The sequence below is a fragment of the Argentina silus genome (genome assembly GCF_951799395.1).
Source record: "Argentina silus genome assembly, chromosome: 2".
Classification (NCBI taxonomy): Eukaryota; Metazoa; Chordata; class Actinopteri; order Argentiniformes; family Argentinidae; genus Argentina; species Argentina silus.
In genome coordinates, this window is record NC_139656.1 from 10,627,587 (window position 1) to 10,649,481 (window position 21,895).

The 21,895-nt window shown below is 44.4% G+C and overlaps 1 protein-coding gene across 1 annotated transcript in view; it reads right to left on the reverse strand.

The window, feature by feature from the left end:
• zbtb16a (zinc finger and BTB domain containing 16a) overlaps positions 1-21,895 on the reverse strand; it is a gene marked incomplete at its 3' end in the record, with an annotated part of 86,984 nt that overhangs the window by 27,551 nt on the left and 37,538 nt on the right. The window contains exons 2-3 of the mRNA XM_083665487.1: positions 21,118-21,215; positions 5,002-5,088 (exon numbers count right to left, since the gene is read on the reverse strand). Coding sequence (XP_083521613.1) covers positions 5,002-5,088; positions 21,118-21,215 — 185 coding nt within the window. The remainder of the gene's footprint in view (positions 1-5,001; positions 5,089-21,117; positions 21,216-21,895) is intronic.

The following is a 21,895-nucleotide window of genomic DNA, read 5'->3' on the forward strand; positions in this document are numbered from 1 at the left end:
GACCTCCATTGATATTTCAGAGACAGAGACACTGAGTCCCAGAGGATCTCCAGTCTGTAGATGGAGGGGGCTGTTACAGACGACTAACACTGCTCTCAGCTCTCTGTCCCCCATGCCATTACAGCATTGTCAACACTCATCTCTGACATGGTTCAAAGTGTCCTGACGGGGCTGCTCCTCCTCTACTGGAACATTCTGCCTAGATCTCCATGTTTCTGCACTCACAAATCCAGTGGGGGGCAAAAAAACCGTTGCAGCAAAAATTGCTTTACTAGCCACATGTATTGAGGATATCCATAAATATTATGTCATCGAACTGGGACAGAGTTACATAGGGTCATATAAGGAGCTTTTGTAACTCTCAAAATCCATCAAGGTAATTCCCCCTCTTGTGTGAGAGAAAAGGTTTTTTGGTGTGCTGTGCAAACCTTTTAGCTGAATTAGTGACGTCGGGTGCTGCAGTATAATGCGATTCACAAGTGACTTTAGCTAGGGTGTGGACAAAACCCTGGAGCTGTAAGAGATTCTGTAGGGAAGTCAGGTTGGCCTGCCCTTAGAAAGTAGGTCAGACCTGTGCGGTCTGCGGGGGCAGTGCATAAACACCGGCGCATGATGTTGTTTTTCTCAGTCCCTGGCACCCGAACCACCACAGAGGCCAACTCTGATACCCCCTCTGTGTCAGGGCATGAGGATACTGTGCCAGAATCAATGTCTAAGCTTAAAGAGACGAGAGGCCTAATGCTAATCTATTAGCCTGATGAGGAAATAGATGTATCAAAAAACAGATAACATGATAAATCCCCTGGCTTTTGTTTTGGATAACTACTTCTTTTGACAGGTGGTTGCCACAGTTATGTTCATTTCAATCTGCTATTTCAAGAATGCACTGGCCGTTAGCATTCCCCTTAAATTGAAGAAATATAATGTATAATGTCATGTGCAATGTACTGTACGTGAGAAAAACTTACCAAGCTAATACTGAGAAATGCTAAATATACAGCCTAAGTCCTGTCTGTTTCCTAAGCAGAGACTGAGTGTTTAGAGCACTGCAGCAGCTGATGCCTCTGACGTCAACTGGCCAGAAGGGATGCCACAATAGTGCCCATTGAAGGAGCGGCATTACCCAGAAATGGGCATGACTTCAGGGCCAAATATTGTCATTTGAGAACAACACCCCGTACTGCCAAGAAGCCGCTTAGATAACATCTGGCTTTGATGGTCAACAGTGTTTTTCCTCTGATATCTTTCTTCTTTTTTATGTTCGACCACTGTACAAGACTTGACATTGTGAAATGTGGTGGTCATAGGAAAGTACAGTATATGAAATACAGCCAACATACAGTATGACCATGATATCTTGTTTGAGAACTACATATTCTTCTGTTCTGTAAATCATACATTTAGCTGTGACATAATGCCCTTTTTCTGAACTGCAGTGGTTTCCAGGAATGCCATTCATCACTAGACTACTTGACAGGGGGTATTTCAGTGGCAGGGAGAGCTAGGTTTGAGTACTGCATGAGAACAGGAGAGAACCAGCCCTTCTCTGCCCTTCTGTACCCTCTCTTGCCTGGCCAGGCTGCCAGCGGGAAACTGAGACCTGGATGTTTACAACGTCGCTCAAAACTCTGGCTATCGTAAACACCACCTCCACGCCGATGGTCATTAACTATTTATATAGTGGATGCAACACCTGAGTCACACAGCCACTGGACCATGGAAAGGGGAGAAGGGGGGAAGCATTGCTTGCTGTTAAGTAACATTAGTCTGTTTCTGTATGGTTGTATGGACACAGCAGCTCCCTAAGGAGTTCCATTCTTACAATGAAGTAGGTGAACATGGCAACCCATTTACAAAGTTTGTTGTGTTCATTTCATTCTGTTTGGGAGAGAGAAGAACTATTACTCACTGTTCACCTTTGGGTCTCACCTCACGAGTCACACTTACTGCAAATGTTAGCAGGTGATATGTACATGGTGTGTTGTCAACGTTTAGCAAATGTATGAATAATCATTTTCCTTACAGTGTACAGTATGTTATTCCCAGCCACACACACACAGAGATAGAATTAGGTGATAACCCATTTTCCAAGACTCGTTGATGGAGTAAAGCTAAGCATATGGGTGAGCATATTGAGAGATGGAGAGGGGGGAAAAAAGAGAGTCTGCGTATCAGCCCAGCCATGCGTTAGAGCACATTTTAAAATATAAGCCTGCAAGGCCTCAGGGGAGCCTGGCCACACTGCTGTTCCTATCCCTGGCAGGAAGACAAGTCCTGCTGCCCATTTCTGACTCCAGACTGGAATGCTATATTTAGAGTGCCTTTCTGCTGGTATGCCTGTCTGATCATTAGCCTCGTTTAACCCCTCTTTACACCGAGACCCGGATTGGTCTGGGCCCCTCCAGAGGCCCCCCTTCCCCTGTCAAATAGGGGGCTGTTCAAGTGGGGCTAGCCCCGAGACATGCCTGTCAAGAAATGCAGGGCCACCCATAGTGCTGCTGGAAGACTCTGGGTCAGGCCTGGATGAGACAGTGTGAATGTCTCCATGTGTCAAGGAAGTCCATCCTGGTTCTGTTGGAGGGTTGGCTGATGCAAAACTCAGATGAGCCCTCCCAATTGAACAAAACACAACAATACATTGAAAAACAATAATAATATACACTCACCGGCCACTTTATTAGGTACACCTGTCCACTGCTCTTTAACGCAAATATCTAATCAGCCAATCACATGGCAGCAACTCAATGGATTTAGGCATGTAGACATGGTCAAGACGACCTACTGAAGTTCAAACCGAGCATCAGAATGGGGAAGAAAGGTGATTTAAGTGACTTTGAATGTGGCATGGATGTTGCTGCCATGCGGGCTGGCCTGAGTATTTCAGAAACTGCTGATCTACTGGGATTTTCACGCACAACCATCTCTAGGGTTTACAGAGAATGGTCAGAAAAAGAGAAAATATCCAGTGAGCGGCAGTTCTCTGGGCGAAAATGCCTTGTTGATGCCAGAGGTCAGAGGAGAATGGCCAGACTGGTTTGAGATGATAGAAAGGCAACAGTAACTCAAATAACCACTCGTTACAACCAAGGTATGCAGAAGACCATCTCTGAATGCACAACACGTCGAATCTTGAAGCAGATGGGCTACAGCAGCAGAAGACCACACCGGGTGCCACTCAACAGGAAACTGAGGCTACAATTCGCATGGGCTCACCAAAATTGGACAACAGAAGATTGGAAAAACGTTGCCTGGTCTGATGAGTCTCGATTTCTGCTGCGACATTCAGATGGTAGGGTCAGAATTTGGCGTAAACAACATGAAAGCATGAATCCATCCTGCCTTGTATCAACGGTTCAGGCTGGTGGTGGTGGTGTAATGGTATGGGGGATAGTTTCTTGGCACACTTTGGGCCCCTTAGTACCAATTGAGCATCGTTTAAATGCCACAGCCTACCTGAGTATTGTTGCTGACCATGTCCATCCCTTTCTGACCACAGTGCACCGATCTTCTGATGGCTACTTCCAGCAGGATAACACGCCATGTCACAAAGCTCACATCATCTCAAACTGGTTTCTTGAACATGACAATGAGTTCACTGTACTCCACAGTCACCAGATCTCAATCCAATAGAGCACCTTTGCGATGTGGTGGAACGGGAGATTCGCATCATGGATGTGCAGCTGACAAATCTGCAGCAACTGCGTGATGCCATCAAGTCAATATGGACCAAAATCTCTGAGGAATGTTTCCAGCACATTGTTGAATCTATGCCACAAAGAATTAAGGCAGTTCTGAAGGCAAAAGGGGGTCCAACCCGGTACTAGCAAGGTGTACCTAATAAAGTGGCCGGTGATATATATAGTATATTAATAATTCATTTTTTCTCTTGGAAAAGGAAAAGGTCTTGGGAGGATATAAGGCTTACGTCAAACCACTTCTGTAAGAGGATGGCTTGTTTGGCCAGAGTCAAAAGTGCAGAGTGATAGTATGGCTGTAACCCGAGGGTCTCACACACATCAACGCAATACACACTTGAGGTGGTGGCCCATCTGCCACAGACTGATGTCCAGCACGCGCACACACACAACTTGTGCCAAGAGAGGGGAAATCCGAGTCGACCCCTCTCCTAAATTAAGGACGGCTCTCACATACCACTACCGGTGGTGGGGGGTGGCTTTCTGAATGTGCTGGAAAGATTTGGTTCCTGGCACCATCATCATCATCATCATCATCATCATCATCATCATCCCACTGATAAACAAGACTGGCCTGCCAAGCGCAGCCTTCTCCTACAGTCTTGATTACCGTTGCTTTATTTACCCCCACAGGATTAGATGAGCTGATGTGATCCGGACCCAGCCAGCAGCTGTAAGCCCCCAGGTCTGGGTGTCCCTTGCCCTTTCTGGCATCCTCGCAACCCCTTCTGTGTGTGCCAGTAGAGATTCCAGGCCCCCACCGAGAGTGGGCGCGCGAGCTAGTGAGCTTATGACCATGACTCAGGGGGTTGGCTTTAACCGGAAACCATGGTCACTGTGGGCTAATGTTAAAACTTATTATAGCCTATGTCTATTGCTGGGGATGGGTCATTCTGCTTGGTCTGGTGTCAGGAGTAAGAGAAAAACACTATGGGTCTCACTATGAAAACTATCCTTCCAATTTAAAATGTACTTATCTTGTTTCAAATTTAACATCAACATATCATCAGGTCAACAAGCACACCGATGTTACTTCACATGTTCTGACATGCATTTAGTTTAGTTTTACTTTTTACGGCTATCAACCTGGCCCTTTTGTGCAGGTCTTATACATCTAAACTCAACAGTGCACTAAAGACTATAGACAGAGAATCAGAAGGTGTAAAGCCACAGTGCAGCAGAGCAACTGTTTTAAAGAGAGCTCTCTCTCTCTCTCAATTCTCTCTTACACAGTGAGTGAAGGGGGGAACATGGCCCGAACATGTGTAAAGTCTTATTGAAGCAGCAGGTCTGGATGTGTTTCTACCTGTGTGGATCTGTCGGTGAGCCTCCAGTGCATCCTCCTTCTGGAACTGAGCTCCACACTGGTCACACACAATGGCCTTCTCACCAGCTGCAACACAAGACAAGTGTTTTTAATATAGACAAATACACAAGCATATAGTACTAGTTATACAAATCAGAAAAATAAGTTCCAGAAGAAATGTTATGGGCTTGCAAAGTCATATATTGGTAGTGGAAAAGGTATTATTATGGTAGCAAGAGGAGGTTAATCAGTACGGGTTATACTGAGTGAAGCAGTAATGACTGGTGAAAGGAAGAAAGAATGATGGCTAGGTAGTGGAAAGAAAGTGGGATGGACAGATGGATGAAAGATGGTTAGAGGGTAGGATAGCCAGATAGATGAGATACTTTATTGTTTATACTGTATATAAACATACTGTGTACGTTTTGTGCTGTCAATTCCATGGTTGTTTAATCACAGATTGTATGCACATAGTATCCTGTAAAGACAGCATAATTCTATTGACAACTGTCTTACCAACCACCTTTAAAATTACAGTACAGTATAACTACAGAGTAAAGTGAGGAGGCCTTGAGTTAGCACACAGAGGGTGCTATGGGAACGTGAATCAGGTTTTACTCCCTGGCCACACAGGCATGCCACACACACTCCACCCAGATATCAAACAGGTGTGTGCCTGACTGCATGATTCGAGGACATGAAGATCCCTAACCAGTCCTTGGTTGTTCTTGGCATCGTCTCCAAGGGTTACGACACCCATTGGAGAGCAATCAAAACAGGAAGTCAATTCTCAGTTGAAAAAACTATGAAATGGAGACAAACTCAGTGTCTGTTTTGCAACAACTGTGACATTGCTAAACACGCTGTAATGTATGCTGTGGAGAGGGAGCAATTGCACTGACTTACATGATGAACGAGGGTGGGGTTGTATGCTTGCCAGAGTAAACATATGTAATGTGAATAGTGCACTTCAAGATGTAATGTACTGTACCAGTCCTTTGATTTCATACTTCACTTCGATAGCATAAGGCATTACCTATTAGCCTTGACCAGAAATGACCATGGTAATACCCATGATTTTCTTCAATGCATATTTCAAAACAGTGTCTGGTCTGCCATGTTTAATGCAGAGTTGAGCATATGGCAACAATTAGTCAGGTAAAGGGATGCTTAACCTTTGTAGAGGGAGCAGTATTTGGGTTAGATCGAGACAGAATTTCCCTTCTTAAATTTGCATGAATAAAATCAGCTTCCCACTGCTCCTTCCCGAGAGTCACTTATGAAGATTATTCAATATAACCACTGAATATCATGCTTCAATTGACTGTTTCAGTCAACTAAAATATGAGCAATCCTCACTAAATGGGCCAAAGGCCAATGCTATCTATCCTAGGTGAGACCAGCACAGTGTGGGGTTAGTGAACCAGGCCCCAGCAGAAGCCAGAGCTATGTGCTAAACTGGCATGTGGTGGAGCACATGAACATAAATTGTCACAGGAAGTGGCAGCGTGATGTTGACTCTCTATGAAGACAAAAACATACATGGTACCTCATTGGTGGAGGTAATTACGGAGCCAGGGAAGAGGGCAGAGGGGCCACAACACCCAGTCAGCAACACTTCAGGGCCAGCTAGCACTACAGGAGTCACGAAAAACAGACCCCAAATGAAAGAGATACATTTTCACCCCTTCCCTTTGATCAATAGCAGCCGTCTCGTTAGCCAGACAGAGGGGGTGTGAGGAAAAACACCTCCTTGGCACAGTCCCCCTCCCTCACACCCACCTCGCACCCCCTCGACCCTCTGCCCCTGGGTAGTACCATGGTGGCACCAACTATGCGGCTCAAAATAACTGCTTAAAAAGAAGTCGCAATAAAATAATTGTTCTCTAACAACTCCCACTTCCTCCTCCTTCAAGTTGCCACAACTAGCCTGTAACCTGACATAATGGGCCTTGCACAACTGTTCCTTCAAATAACCAAGGGAAATGGGGGGGGGGGGGGGGGTGTCGTGCCACGTGCCACTGACAACTCTTCCCTTTTCGCTTCCTCCTTTGGAATATTGCACAAGTTTGCGGGTAGCGGGACTTTGGTGTTTCAAAAGAAGAGAGGACAGTTTTTTATGGCTGTGCGTGGTGGCGAGGAAAGAAAGCGGCCTCCTCCTCACGCATGTCTAAGGGGGTGGAGGTGTGGGGCAGGGGGTAGATTGGAAGTGCCACTAGCTCCCACCATCACTGTGTGTCTGAGCTAGCCCGGTCTACAGAGCTCCCGCCGCGATGTGCTGAGCCGCCAAACACACAGAAACAGCTCAGCCTCCAATGTGATCACATAACGTGCTGCCATTCAACAGCACTTCATCAGACAGAAGATATGCAGTTTGTTCCTTTTGTGAAGAGGGAGAGACGGGGAGTGGGGGAGTGAGAGACGAGAGAGAGAGAGAGAGAAAGGAGGGTGAGCAAAAAATACTCAAGCAGACAAACACAGCACCAACAAAAACATAGCCTGGCTGTTCAGTGAGCCTACACAAATCTGTTACGTAAGACAGTACACTCAGTACCAAAAAACAGCAAAAATCCATAAAAAACACAGTGCCGTCAGAACAATGAGTACAGACACCACGCTCTCCTTTTTTCCCCCTCCCTCCCTCCCTCTCCCTTCAGCGGTAACGAGCTGTGCTGTACAGTTTTATTTACACTACCCTCTTATCAGTCACAGAACAGTACGGAGACTGCCAATTGGAAAGGACAGCCCAGAACTGCATGTTCCCTCGCTCAAGTAGATGTGTACAGCAGGCAGGGCAATTTTTTTTATCAACCAAGACAAAAATCCTGGGCCGTGGCCAGGATTCCTCTCATAAAACACATACACGCAGGCATGATACACATAGGCTGAGTATTACACACACACACACACACACTGTATAACACAGACAGACAGAGTATTATAGACACATATGGTATGATACACACACACAGATAGGCACATGCAAGCATGCAGGCACAGACTAACATGCACACTGTGTGTGTGTGTGTGTGTGTGTGTATATATATATATATATATATATATATATATATATATATACACACACACACACACACACACACACACACACAGCTGTACCTATAGACACGTGCATGTACCCATGGACACACAGGCAGACGCAGACCGGCCCACAGACAAACGCAGATACTCTGAATTGCACTGACTGTGTGAGCAAACACTGTACAGTAGATAAGGAGAGATAAACCTGTGTTTTTTGTGCAAATCTTGACAGTAAGGACACAGGAACCGGTTAGCTGGTTCCAAGTGATATTGTTATCAACAGGGAAAAAAGGAAATAAAAAAAAGATAAAGACAGAATATTCGGGCCACATTTGACAGCTTTATGGTCTGCTGCTCAGAATGGAGATGTCTAGGGATGGAGCAAATCAGACAAATATTGACTTGCCACACACAAACACACACAGTCTCTAAATTCAAACCCCTCAAAATGGCGCTGCAGCACAATCAGTCACCCTTGTTTTCTTGCTGCTCAATCTCTTAATCCATTTTGCCTGCAAACCAATTTGTCTGTCCAGTAGGTCACAGACAGGTTTTTTTCTTCCTCTCGCTCTCTTTTTCCCTCTTTCCTCCCTGTACAATGAAGCCATTTCAGTGCTCTTGCCCTGGGGAGACCGGGGGCATCTCAGTCCACAACACCCTCCTCCCCACCTCCTTCTTCCACCCCAGGCTTGACGTCAGAGAGCCTTGTTCAGTCAGTAGCCTCGGCCTTGTCTGTGCTTTCTGAAGGCTAGCATGACAGCTTGAGCAGAAACACACACACACACACACACACACACACACACACACACACACACACACCCCCCCCCTCCATCCTAACCAGAACCAAAACATCTTCCTCCATCCTAAACAGAACCCAAATATCTATGCTACCACTAAGAGGCAAACCCAACACATCTACGTCTCACTCCTTCTCCCCCCATTTCCCCAGAGGTGAAAGGTCCCATGTGTTTTCAGATTTTCTTTCACCCCCTTGTTTTTTCTGGTGAGACGGGTGTTTTTAAGCTATGACATGTTGCCGTGCTCCCCTCGGCCCCCGGCCTTGGCGCTCCTGGACACAAAGGCCTCTTAAAGGTACAAGGAGGAAACAGGAGCTAGCCCTGGGAGGAACCACCCGGGCTGTCCTGGTGTGAAGTGGCAGGAAATGAGGAGGATGGGTAGAGACCTCCTGAGGTCCTTTCCCTGGCTCCCCCTGCCTTGAACACTGCCGTTGGCCATAACTCATGGGGGCCAGTGGGTCTGGTATTAATAGCTACTGGTCAGTCTCCACTACGGGGGACCACCGCCAAATGTGGAGGTCCAAATTAAGAAACTTTGCGGCAGCTTTATAGTGACCAAAATGGCCACTAATACACTGAGGAAAGCCCATCCATACTGTAGTACACACTGGCAATGATAAGTTTGGCTCTATCAAACATCTCCAGAAAAGAGCTCACACCATTTCACCTTTGGCCCTAGTGAGGTCATGGAATGTACCACGGCATTAACACTTCTTTTGATCTGTTGGAGCTGATCAATAACTGTGGAGTTGGTCTTTGCAGGAGCGATAAGATAGGCAGTGTCTTTCTTCCATTTAACTGTAGACTCACCTGAGAGTCTGACCAAGTGGTGAACCCTCACCCCCGCAGACCACAGCAAAAGCCTGCTGGATACAGCAATTGACATCTCTTTACTGTGCTGTAAATGCCTTTATGGCCAAGGAGAAAGGGATGGGAGGTTGTGGAAGGGTGGTGGGGGGAGGTCGGTCGGTGCTTTCGGCTGTCATTTACTTGTTTTATATTCGGCCTGGAGAAAAAAAGGTGACTGTGTGAAGCCAGGTCCAAAATGCATTTGAAATGGAAAAACATTTGAACAGCACCAGTCAGAAGTAAATGCCAAAGTAAAAAGAGTCTTACCACTAAAAATCAATCATTGACAAGACAGCCCCAGTATTCTAATGTAATAAGAGACTAAAGCTCCAGTCATAAAAGAAGCATATACGGTGCTGTTATCGCGAGATTCCCGTTGGCATGAGAGCGATTTCAGAAGCCATAGAAATGCTACCAACACAGGTCCTGACAAATGCATACCCTCACAGAATCACAATGATTCTTCTCTCCCTGTACAGTGAAACAAAATGGCCACAGGGATGGAAAGGTGAAACTGAAACGATGGCAGTGCCTGCTGCTTGCATGCTCTCTACCCCTCTCTCTCTCCCTCTCCCTCTCTCAGGTCAATAACCTGTAAAGATTTAACGTTTAGGGCCCATTATTTCCTGCTTTCAAGTCACACGTTGTCAAAGCCACTGCTCGGTTTATTAAGGCCAGAGTCAGCGGGCCTGGGGGGAGGGGGGCCTGGGTAAAGGGGGTAACAGCAAGCAACACAATGACCTCTGGGACAGTAAATGTGACATAGGAAAAACAGTTTGGTAGGGAAGCCTCAGATATCCACACTAATGACTTTGAAATGATGGTTCATAATGAAAATGATCAACTTTCAGTAGTTTTGAGGGGAGACTAGGAAACTATATAGCAAGCCATGAATCTGAATATTTTGTGGTGTAGTTGAATTGATACAGATTGAACAGATTATCCAAAAGAAGACAACAAGAACAGTTTGTGAAGTGTGTCTATGAGTAAAGTGTCCAGCCAGGACAACATATTTGCCGGCCAAAAGAAACAACTGGAGATATGGCCAAGAGATAATAGGAAATCCAAAAAGCAAAACAACAGGAAATGCTCAAAACATGCAGTGTTTAACTGCGCTCAGGTGCACAGATTTACATACTTGTTTATTTCGTTCAGATCCAAAAAGATTTTTTCACCCAATTAAACTGCCTGTATAAAAGTTAATTACAGATGACTTCAAACGGGAAGCAAAATCAATTATACGAATTCCACACGTAGAAGTATTTAGTGGAATACTTCACCTTAAAAAGTCTAAAAAAAAAACAGTCTTTTGGCTTAGGTATCTGCCAAATGACACAAAAGGAGGTTAGCTCTTTTCCATTAAGTCATTTGTTTTTCTGAGAGGGGTGTCTGAGCCATAATCTTTCCTTGCAAGAAAAAGTTGAAAAAGGGAGGAAAGAGGGGATGAGAGAGAGAGAGGGAGAGAGAGAGATGGAAGAAAGAGAAAAAAGAAAGTCACATCCATAAACTTCCTTTCTTTACAAAAGTGGACAGAGTGACGGGCCATTAACTTCCTCACTAAAACTTTTTACAATGTCCTGACACACATTCCAGATCTGCTGCCCTCTTCCTCTGTAGGTCCCAGTCACTTTACAATACTGTCCAGATCCCAGATATAGGCACGACAGAGCTGACACCTGAGCAATGACAGCCGTTGGCTGGGAGCCAACAAAAGGCCAAGAATCAGCTGAGGCAAAATAAATAGACCAAACTTGGACTGTACGGTTCAAAGGGTTCAGTGGCGGTACAGTCTAGTTCATCTCTTTCTGCGTTTTGACATCTGGAGGGATGATAGTAGCTCCATTGACTGTGCTGGGACTTAAAAGGCAGTGACTAGACAAGACGTGGCTCATCAATTTAACATAAACCAGGCCCATCTCCTCTGAGAAAGCCTGTTTGCTCCTGTCGAAAATAGTTTCCCTTCTGACCACCGAGATTAGTATTCTGGGGCCACTTACTTGTTTGCAACAGTTATAACACAATATCCACGCTTTGCTTTTATGCTGCACCTCCCAGTGGAATTAGTAGCATAAAAGCAAGCCTTGTGTGTCCTGGCTACTTCCAGATGGCTTTGGGAGTGCTTTTATCTTCTTTTTTCTCTCTCTCTCTTTCACTTTCTCTCTCCCTCTTCTTTTTTTTCTTTTTTTTTTTTTTTTACATGAAAGCGCCGGCGGCAGATCTTTGCTTAGCTGGGTTCATTCTCTCTTCATCCGAAAATATAAAAGTTTCAAAGAGCATTTCATGAGGGAGCTCTTCCATAAATGGGATTCATACGCTTTCTAATCTGCGCTGAGAAATTGATCTAAAAGTTTCCCAGTGCTATCGGCCAACTTACATAATGCAATAAAAGACCATGCCTGAGAGAATATTTACTTTTATTGCCATTTACGTGGCAGACAAATCATGTTTTATTTTTTCTTGGTTTGCATTGTGGTGCAAGACAAAATATATTTCCGTCACAAAATGACCCACAAATATTTAATCGGATAGAAAAACCGATTGGAAAACCAATGTTGCAAACTGTGCCTCTTGTCATTGCCATGATACTGTACAGAGGAATTGTCATTACCATGCGGACAATACATTGCATCAATTATAACACTGGGTCATAAACATGATGGGCATATTATAACCTTTTTCTGTACAGTACAGTAACACTCAGACACAGTATGAGTGTTGAATTCTAATAAGTGATGCCAAGTATGTAAAGAAGAGTGCAGAAAATGAAGAATGGAACTGAGAAAATAGAGAAAACAAGGCTTTGTTTTGCCATTGGTATTTCTATCACTGAGTCAAGTTCCTGAAAGCACGAGTGTATGAGTAACTGCCATCGTTAAAAATGGTGCCTACACAGTCAAACTCGATTGGACGAGCACAGCCACTGCTGTTGCCAACACATTCCTCCCCTAATTTGAGAAATGGTGACAGATGACACTGATAATCTAATAGCCACACTGAAATGTATGACATGTCATTAGGTCATTATAACAACAATGTCATGTTCTTCTATGCCATTATGAGGCACATTTTGATGAGTGCTGTTCTCTCCCCTCCCTTACAGAAATTCCATCTTGTTTGGAGACTTTTGATGTGGGTGACGTCTTCAGGATTGGTTCGTCACATGTTCTAGCACTTTCTGCAGCTAACGGCCCATTTGTGTCCAGTATGTAGGTTATTCACTATGTCTATGGACCAACATTTTGAACAAGATACTGTATGATATGTGAATGTAAGAATAACTGTATGATATCAAGTGTGTTGGAAAGACATTTATAGTTATTAACTGTGTCTGAATCTCTGTGTGTTTTCACTTAAGGCAGCAGTGGTGCCTGTATGGACATCATGAGGGCAGACAACAGCACAGTGTGGGGGGGTCAGTGAGTGCATCCACAGCCAGGGGTTTATAGATATATGAATCAGGGTTAACTGGTAAAAGGAAATGTCAGAACTGCCATTGTTCATACACAGATACACAGTGTACACACACGTGTTATCCCAGCCAAGTGTCCCACCAGCTTATCTCTGCGCGTGCGTGTATGTATGCATGTTTGGAGCTTCCTGGCCGATGAAAGGGAGTGGGGCCTGACAAAAACACAAATCCATACTGGCCACAGGCTCCTCTCCAATCTATTTTCTGCTCAGCTGGTTTTAAATTAAGTTATTATGACTCATTAAAATGCCCGCGAGCATGTGGAAGTCGGCCAATTACGATTTAAATTTAGCGTCTCTCACAACCCCCCCCCCCCCCACACACACACACACACAACTACACTTCTCCGGGCTTTTTTTTTTTTACTGCGTTCCTCCATCCAACCCCAACCACTTCTTTTGGTCTGTTTCAACACCACACCGCTGCTTTTCAATCACAGATCCACTAGCAGCTGGTATCAATTCCTTGATCTTTGAACACAAACAAAACCCAATATACAAACAAATCATCATCATCATTTCTACCCAGAAAATAGGCCTGTACATGAGAGAACAAATACGCATGGAAACTCCAAACAGGGATTCAAACAAGTCCTGACATTGCCTTGTTTATGGTTACAAAAATGTTATCATAAATTACGTTAACATACATAATCACATCAAATAGTAATTAATTACAATGGATCTGAAGCATAGTTTATATCAATGCCTGTCTGTCATTATAAACACTGTTTTGACATTACTAAGGAATGCTTAAAGGGACACTTCACCAATTAGTTACCTTAAAATCGTTGTGCATATCACCTTACGAATGTGGGCATATACCAAATGCGTTCAGTAGATCAAAAGCTAGGTGTTGCTAGTTTGAGGATTTTACCCTGAGTGACATATTTGGGGGTAATCACATGGTTTTTAAAACTACAAGGAGCTTTGTAAGGAGGAGTGAGCTTACTGTTTTCAAATTAGCTACTGCCTGTGCTAGCTTTTCACATCGATCACTTGTGTTTACTAACATGCATTTTAGCTTGGATGCACCTCCATTGCTGGCTGTGAGGTGCAAAGCATTTTGGACGTTGTAGGAAGTTTATCATTCAGACTACTAATTCATGGTCCAATAAACGCCTATTTTCTTGCTTATTTGCAATGTGACATTTTCCTACAACATTTCCTATTATGGGGAAGAAGAGGTTGCCATTTAGGGGATGTGGGGTGTGTTCTACCACTATCATTTTAGACGGCATGCTTTAGAATATATTTACTGATTCCTAACTTGTCTCAACCATGACAATAAATAGCTTAACCACTTTAAAATGTAAGTACGCCAAGGTCAGTCCCCAAACCCCGGATGTAGTAGTCGCTTTGCTCAGTCACGACGCTCCAGTGGTGGAATGAGCTTCCCAACACTGTCAGGACAGCGGAGTCACTACCTATCTTCCACTGTAGACTAAAGACCCATCTCTTTAGGGTACACCTGGGCTCTTCCTCCTCAGACCTCTCCACCACCTAACAACCTACATTACAAGTAAAAAAATGAAAAATATTTCTTCCTTTCTCTAGCACTGTGACTGCGGATAGCACGTGTTCATATCATAGGTTTTACTTACGATGACTGTTGTATAGTTGATTCACTTACTTAGACAAATGTACTTATTGTAAGTCGCTTTGGATAAAAGCGTCTGTGAATGACTTAAATGTAAATGTAAGTACGCCACATGCAATGTGTCTGCCTTCAGAATCTTCCACTGAAAAGTGGCTCAAAAACACCTTGAGACCACACAAAAGATGGTCCTCACACAGCCCCTTCGTTCACTATTCTAGGAAGAAGACCAGCATTTCAATTCAAGCCGCCTCCCCATGAATCGCAGCACGATGAACCTAACAAATGTGTTCTCCCGTGTAGACGAGAGAGTGTGTGAATGTGTGTGTGAATTCTGCTATATCACTTGCATTTCTAGCAGAACAAATTAATCAGCACCTTCCTTCAGTGAGCGACATTTCCCACGCGCACGCACGCACACACACACACACGGAGTTGCTTAGAGGAGAAAAATGATGAAGCAAATCCAAAATTCAATCGTCTGTGTTCCGTTTTAGCAAAGGCACACAGTGTACTGTACAGCCCATAAAACTCAAAAACAGCCTCCAGACGCTGCCGCAATCACCCTCCATCAAAACACTTTGTCTCGCATACAAAAATAAGAGTCGGCATCGAGCTGAATACCAAATCAGCCCATTAGAGCACAGGGGCACTCGCTACTTAGCAACCAAAGGGATTTAAAGCTGCAATACCCCAACAACAAAGGAATAAGATCAAGATCTCTTTACAGAGGGGGTATTATGGCTAGTTTTAGATTCTCTTGGCTCTTTTTGTGCCGAAAATTGTTAACAAGGTGACAGATAATGGTATGAGATGATTGTGAATATCCCATAAATAATATGTCTCGCTGAGGTAGGCTAATTCAACGGACGACGAGTGAGGTGAAAGCACAGAGAGGAGAGAGCTGTCATAAATCATTGATAATCAATGTGTTGACTTGATTTAAGTGGCCTCCATTTGAGGATCTGCGGCTTGGGGCCACATGTTTTTGCCATCAGAACAAAACAGACTGTCCTGATGTTTGTATCTGTGTGGCACTAGACGTACAATTAAATACAACTAATGCATGTGTAGGCTTGCAATAAAGCATGCAAGGTCAAACCTTAAAAGACTAAGTACAAAGTAATGATTTAGCATCTAATTAAACAGCAAGGTAACTGAATGATTTACAAAACTTGACAAATACTATAACACAGTCAATTCTTTTTGAGGAAAGTTAAATTCGAGGAGCTTGAGGGTATCAAGATGAATTAAATGGATAAAACATCTAAAGAGGAACATCCACAGCCTTGACAGAGCCAGAGGCCCTTTAATGTACGACTAACAACTATAGGAGTCATCTCTCACGTACTGTATAGCCAAGCCTGGCTCTTTCAGCGAAGGTACATTGAGTTCTCATGAAAGGGCACAGCAACTGAGGGAACACTATTTCCAGTGAAGTCACATTCGAGGTGGATGGACTTCTTAAACCAGTTCTCTCCACTTCCCTCTCTGTGTGGGTGTGTGAGATGGGAATAAAAAGAAATCAAGCCATGAGCGCTTTTTGATGAGGAGAGAAGTCGCCGGACAATTACTGGGCCATTATGCCGGGGCCCCAATCATCATCTCTCCTGGCCCCCCTTTATAATGGAGGCAGATTTATGCCCCACATAATTCAAGTGTTGTTTTAAATAGGGGTTTAATGTACATCAACAGGTCAAGGAAAGTATTATGGGTTTAAACCACCAGAGAGGAGTTAGGGCATGCGGCCAAACAGAAGCTTGGGCGATTTATCCAGGCTGTCTGTCATCCTGTGCTAATGTACTGGAGGGGGAGGGAGGGAAGAGGGGAGGGATTGGGGAATGAAGGGAGGGTGGTGGTGGTGGTGGTGGGGGGGGGGGGGTGGGGGGGTGGGGGGGCTAGGGTGTTAGCTGTGGTGAAAAATGTAAGTGTAAATCGCTGAGCGTTTGGGCCATTTTAGGTTTTTATTCAAGCTTTTAATAGAGCTCTTCCTCCAAAACAACCATCTCCCCCCCTTCCCCCTCCCTCCTTGTCCAATTCAGCGGCGAGGCTCCTCTATTTTGGAATATGTGGCTTGGAAGGCAGTCAAGTTTCATTAATTTCTGGTTTGGGTAGAGTACAGTATGTTCCTGGACACACATCTGCGAGCGATCATAAACGCTCTGGAATTCTGGCAGAACATCCAGACCTGCCGGCACAACCATGATGTCATCACTCTGAGGGAAGAGAGCTGGAGAGCAGCCAAAAAAGCCTCCACTGCTCCGAGTCCCTGGCCCACTGCTCCGCTCAGCTCGGCTCCGACAGGGGAGAGACGGATGAGGGGAGAGAGGGAGAGAAAAATGCTTTCGTCTCCGCTTTTTCTTCCTTCTCCCCCCCCTCCACTGCACTCGTTTTCCAAATGCCTTGCATTTTTAAATGTCTTAATGCTTTAGCCATTTATATGGTGCACACACACAGAGTGGGAGCAGGTGTCAGTCAGGTGCACTGGAAGTTAACTAGCAGATTATCTCAAGGTGTATCGAAATATCCAGTAGGCTAGAGAATATTTAAATCTTCCCTAATTCTAAAAAAAACTGTTATTACACTCACAGAAATCCAACACAGTATCATCTGAAAACTTTATTGTTGTATTATTTGAATATTGAAAATTGCCAAAGATAGAAATAAATCAATACAATTTGATCAGATATGAGCAAGATATACCTCATCAGCCATCCAGATGACTTCCTGAGTTTGGACAGCAAACAGAAGAAAACCATTAAATAAAACATTTTCAACTGTCAGTCAGGGATGATACAGTATGACAGACTTCAGTACATGAATTAATAGTCAAGACGAATCAAGATGTACAGTAAAGTTATGCTGTCTTGTTGTGTGTGTGTGTGTGTGTGTGTGTAGATTTGCAGTGAAGTGTGTCTGTGTATGGAGAGAGGGGGGCCTGCTCCCCTCCCTAGCCTCAGACAGCTGAGCTAATGAAGTCAAGTGAGGTCCAGAGCGGGCCCCTCTGGAGAATAGAGCCCAGACTTAATCAGGCCGGGGCTGCTGCGGCCAGGACGGGCCTGCTAATGACACAGCCCTGGGAGTCTGGACGTGCACACGTGGCCTGGGTGTGTTTGTCTGTGTGTGTCTAAGGCATGAGTATGTGTACAGTATATGTGTTGTCTCTGTGACAGACAGGGACCATTCAATTCAATCTTATACAATTTCTGATGTGCTAAGAAAGCCAAAGCTCATATAGGCTTCCATTTCTGCTACTTCATGGCATATACAGTTGGTTAATCCAGTAACTCTTCCCCATGTATGTTCAGTAGACAGAGAATTCACACTTTTTAATCTATAAAGATGTTAAGATAAAAAGTTGCTTAGATGGCGCAAATATTTTCCACTCATTGAGCCTTAACGCCAGTGGGAGGTTGGGAGGAGACGAGATGAGTAAACTCATCATAAAGCATCAATCTGCTTTCAAAACAAACTATGAATCATAAACCTCTTTGTGGGCCAATTGGTCCCAAGACTATTCCAAACACACTCTTCCGAGCCACAGGATCAACTGCACCTTCTAAAAGGAAAAGCCTCCATTCCCAAACAGCTGAGTCACTGGTCCTCCCCTACCCTGCCTTCCTGACAAGGCTCCCAGGCCATGGTGACCTTAACCTGGGGGAAACACAGGCACGCTCCCCATGTCACATTGTAACCCTTCCCACAATGCCCTCATCAGCTTACAGTATGGTGCTAGACGTGTAGATGGCTCGACTCCTGCTCCTCTGCCGCCACTGCTACCACCACTAGCAAACACTACGCATCAGACAATAATAAGAAAAAAATCTCACTCATAACAAACAACAACGTGGAAAAAAAAAAAAACTGGCACAAGACTCACTGTACATACTGTACCCTCGGCAGTGGCAGGCAGCCCAGACTGGCGAGCTGCCAAGTCCCCGATAAAACAAGCACAGAGAGACAGGCTGCACAAGCAGAGTGGAGCAGGCAGGGGAGGGGCAAGGACGGCTGAAATGGTACACGAAAGTACACCATGCATACCAAAAAGCATTCCTACTTCTCCCTCCCTCTCTCCCTCTCTCCCTCTCTCTGAGGCTAGGTGATGGGTGGTGGGTGGAGGAGTGGTATGTGGAGGGTGGGGGGGAGGTGTAGGTTAAGGGACCTGTAAGGTATCATTTCAGAGAGAGAGATGATACAAATCGAAACATGTACGAAGGGATGGAAGAAAAAAAAAATGAAAGTCTCGTAAAAAAAAAAAAAAAAGAAGAAAAAAATCAAAGAGTCTTGCCTCCTCGCTGTCTCTCCCTAACCGTCGCTGTCTTGATAGAAGCGCTTGTCTGCTTTTTACACCCGACCAAAGCACAAATGAGTCAACATTGACGTGTACAAGAGTACAGGTTGATATTGTGCGTCAACCAGCCCGTGAAAGTTTTTCGTTTCGGAGCGGTTCTAAAAATACACTGCCCACATCCTTCACTCACTCTTATTGTTGAGGGCTTTTGTGGTTCTTCCTAGAGTTTAGAATGTGTGTAAAAAGGCAGACGTTTTCCATTTCCTCGCAATGTCAATGTCAATACACTATAGAGCGTTTCTAGAGGGTTGCCAAGATATTCAATCAACATCTTAATCCATCAGGTTGCAGTATTTACCCACTCCCTCACCTGCTGATAGCAAAGTGACTCAGTAACTATTTAATTGGCAAACAGCTCGGATAATGATTGATCCGACTATTGCTGAGATCACCTGATTGACTTGGTTGATGGTTTATCTGTTAAACCTTGTGCCAGATCTGAACCTAACACAAGGTTGGGAGACTAAGGCCTATCAGCTCTGTCTCTGAAACGGTAAGCAGCTACTAAAGACTCATCTCCAAAGGGCCAGGGAGCAAGGAGAACCATAGAATGGTCTTTTGAAGTTCTCCTCCAGTCTTTCTTCTCGAAAGCTATGAGCGTCTGAGCCCTGGATTACCCTGACTCATTCTTACATCTACTGCGCAATAATTCTTCCCCGGAGGATCTTCTTGATTACACGCACCGCCTTACTGTCGCAGCAGGAGTCATCTGCACGCTTACGATACACGGCAAACTCCCCTGAATCTCAGAGAGAGTCTTTAAGGTCATGGCATTTTGGCTCAGGAGTAAGAGAAAAACTAGGGAAGGCTGAGAATCTGCCGGGTAGCCGACATTTATTGCACTCTTGTATTCATAAATGTCACAGGCGGTCCAATACAGTCATTGGTTTTTATTATCATGAATGTGAACATAGCGGTATTTGTGGGTTTGGAGCTTGTGTGCGTTGCCGGGAGGATAGAAAGGGGGATTCAAAAATAAACATCAGATATTTCCTTAAAAGCAGCCCTTTTGCATGCTGAGTTGTGCATAGAGCCAATTCACCAGCACAGCATGAGATGCCATTCATCTCCCCACCGCTACATGGTGGGAAGGCTGCCTCGGCGACAAATCAAAACCACTGTTGCCACATTCCTCCCCCCCCCCCCCCAACTCACACGACTCCTGGATACTGAGATATTAATTGAGAGATATTAATTTGTTTGTACAGAACTCCTTCAAACATGACTGTGAGGGAGTACAAAATGACAATGACATGACAATTAATTCACATAGAGAGAGGAATTGAGACTAACCATAGGGTCTTGAATTTCTAATGTGGAAAAATATTAAATATAATATATAGTCTTTAGTTAGATATATCATCAGGGTGGCCCAAGTCAGATCAGACCAACATGTGGAAGAGGTAAGGGGAGACCCACACATGGTTGAGGTCCACCTACAGGGAATCCAGTCTCATGGCTTTTAAAGAGTTTCTATAAACCATCTGCACTTCAGGCCCTAGGAGAGGAGTTCAGTTCCCCATTAAAAAAATAACTTCAATAAAAAAAGCCCAACTGTGCTAAGTAGGCCCAGAATCCATGGGTTGCTGTGGAGCGAGTGTCAGGTTGGCTGGATCAATAGCCCCTGTGTGTTGAATTACATGGCTTTTAGACGGCTAATGTCATGGCCTGGGCCTTAACCAATGGGCCGATAGCAATACTGAATGTTGATTTAAAGATACTGTCTGGGGTTAATCAGTACATAGATCTAGCATTATGGGTCTTCATCAACTCATTAAATCAAATCAGCTCAGGAGAGAAATTAGCATATGAAGTGTGCATACAATACAGTACTTAGGCTATTCAATTTCCTATATTGTGATGCATCCATGTAGCTTACAAATACACTAATAAAGTGTAGAATGGAAACAAAAATGAATCTACAACATGTTGTTAACCATGTCTCTACCAGAATGATAGAATAAATGTAAACATACAGGTACTGTATTTCTGCACAGACAAGGGTTCATTCCTACCTGAGTGAGAAAGCAAGTGCATCCGTAGGCGTAGGCTGTCCAGGAAGCGTTTCCCACACAGCTCACATCCGTAGGTCTTCATTCCGCTGTGCAGCTTCCTGTAGAGTAACAACACAATATCAGGGCATTGGTCACATTAGAGAAATCAATTTACTGCTCACATCCTTACAGTCAAAGACCATGCTTTTCGGGTAGTTACGGTTTTAAGACAATGTTATCGTTCATAAATCAATACATCAGAGCATAACAATAAACATGAATGCAATTTTTGCACCATGTATCCTTCCGAGAGAGCATTAGAGTGCAACTTTATTCCTGCGATAAATCACAAAACACTATTCCACCAGAGGTGTTATCACTCCACACATGCAGGCCCGTCACAGATCTCAAGCTTGGTAGATGGATTAGGTCCTATAAAAGCAGGCTATGATGATTTATGCAGAGAAACAGAGGGCAGACAGTTAACGTTCTGACCTTTTACGAGCAGTGTGAGTTTTGAGTCTCACTGTCCATATTATATTGGAGCCTTGTTATAAGAATGACTCCTTTATCTCACAGCCAAAATAGCCTGCTGAAGGGAAGCATGTTGATGCGCTGTGCTGAATGGCGGGTGTCCAGTTGCAGGGCTACATAATGGTAAAAAACTAAGGGTCAATGTTTAATTACATGTATAGGGAAACAGGAGGTTGGATACTACTGTATGTGACCGTGAAAAGGACAAAGAGACAAACCTGTGGAATTATTGAAGTGGAGGGCTTTGGCAAGGGACCTTGACAAC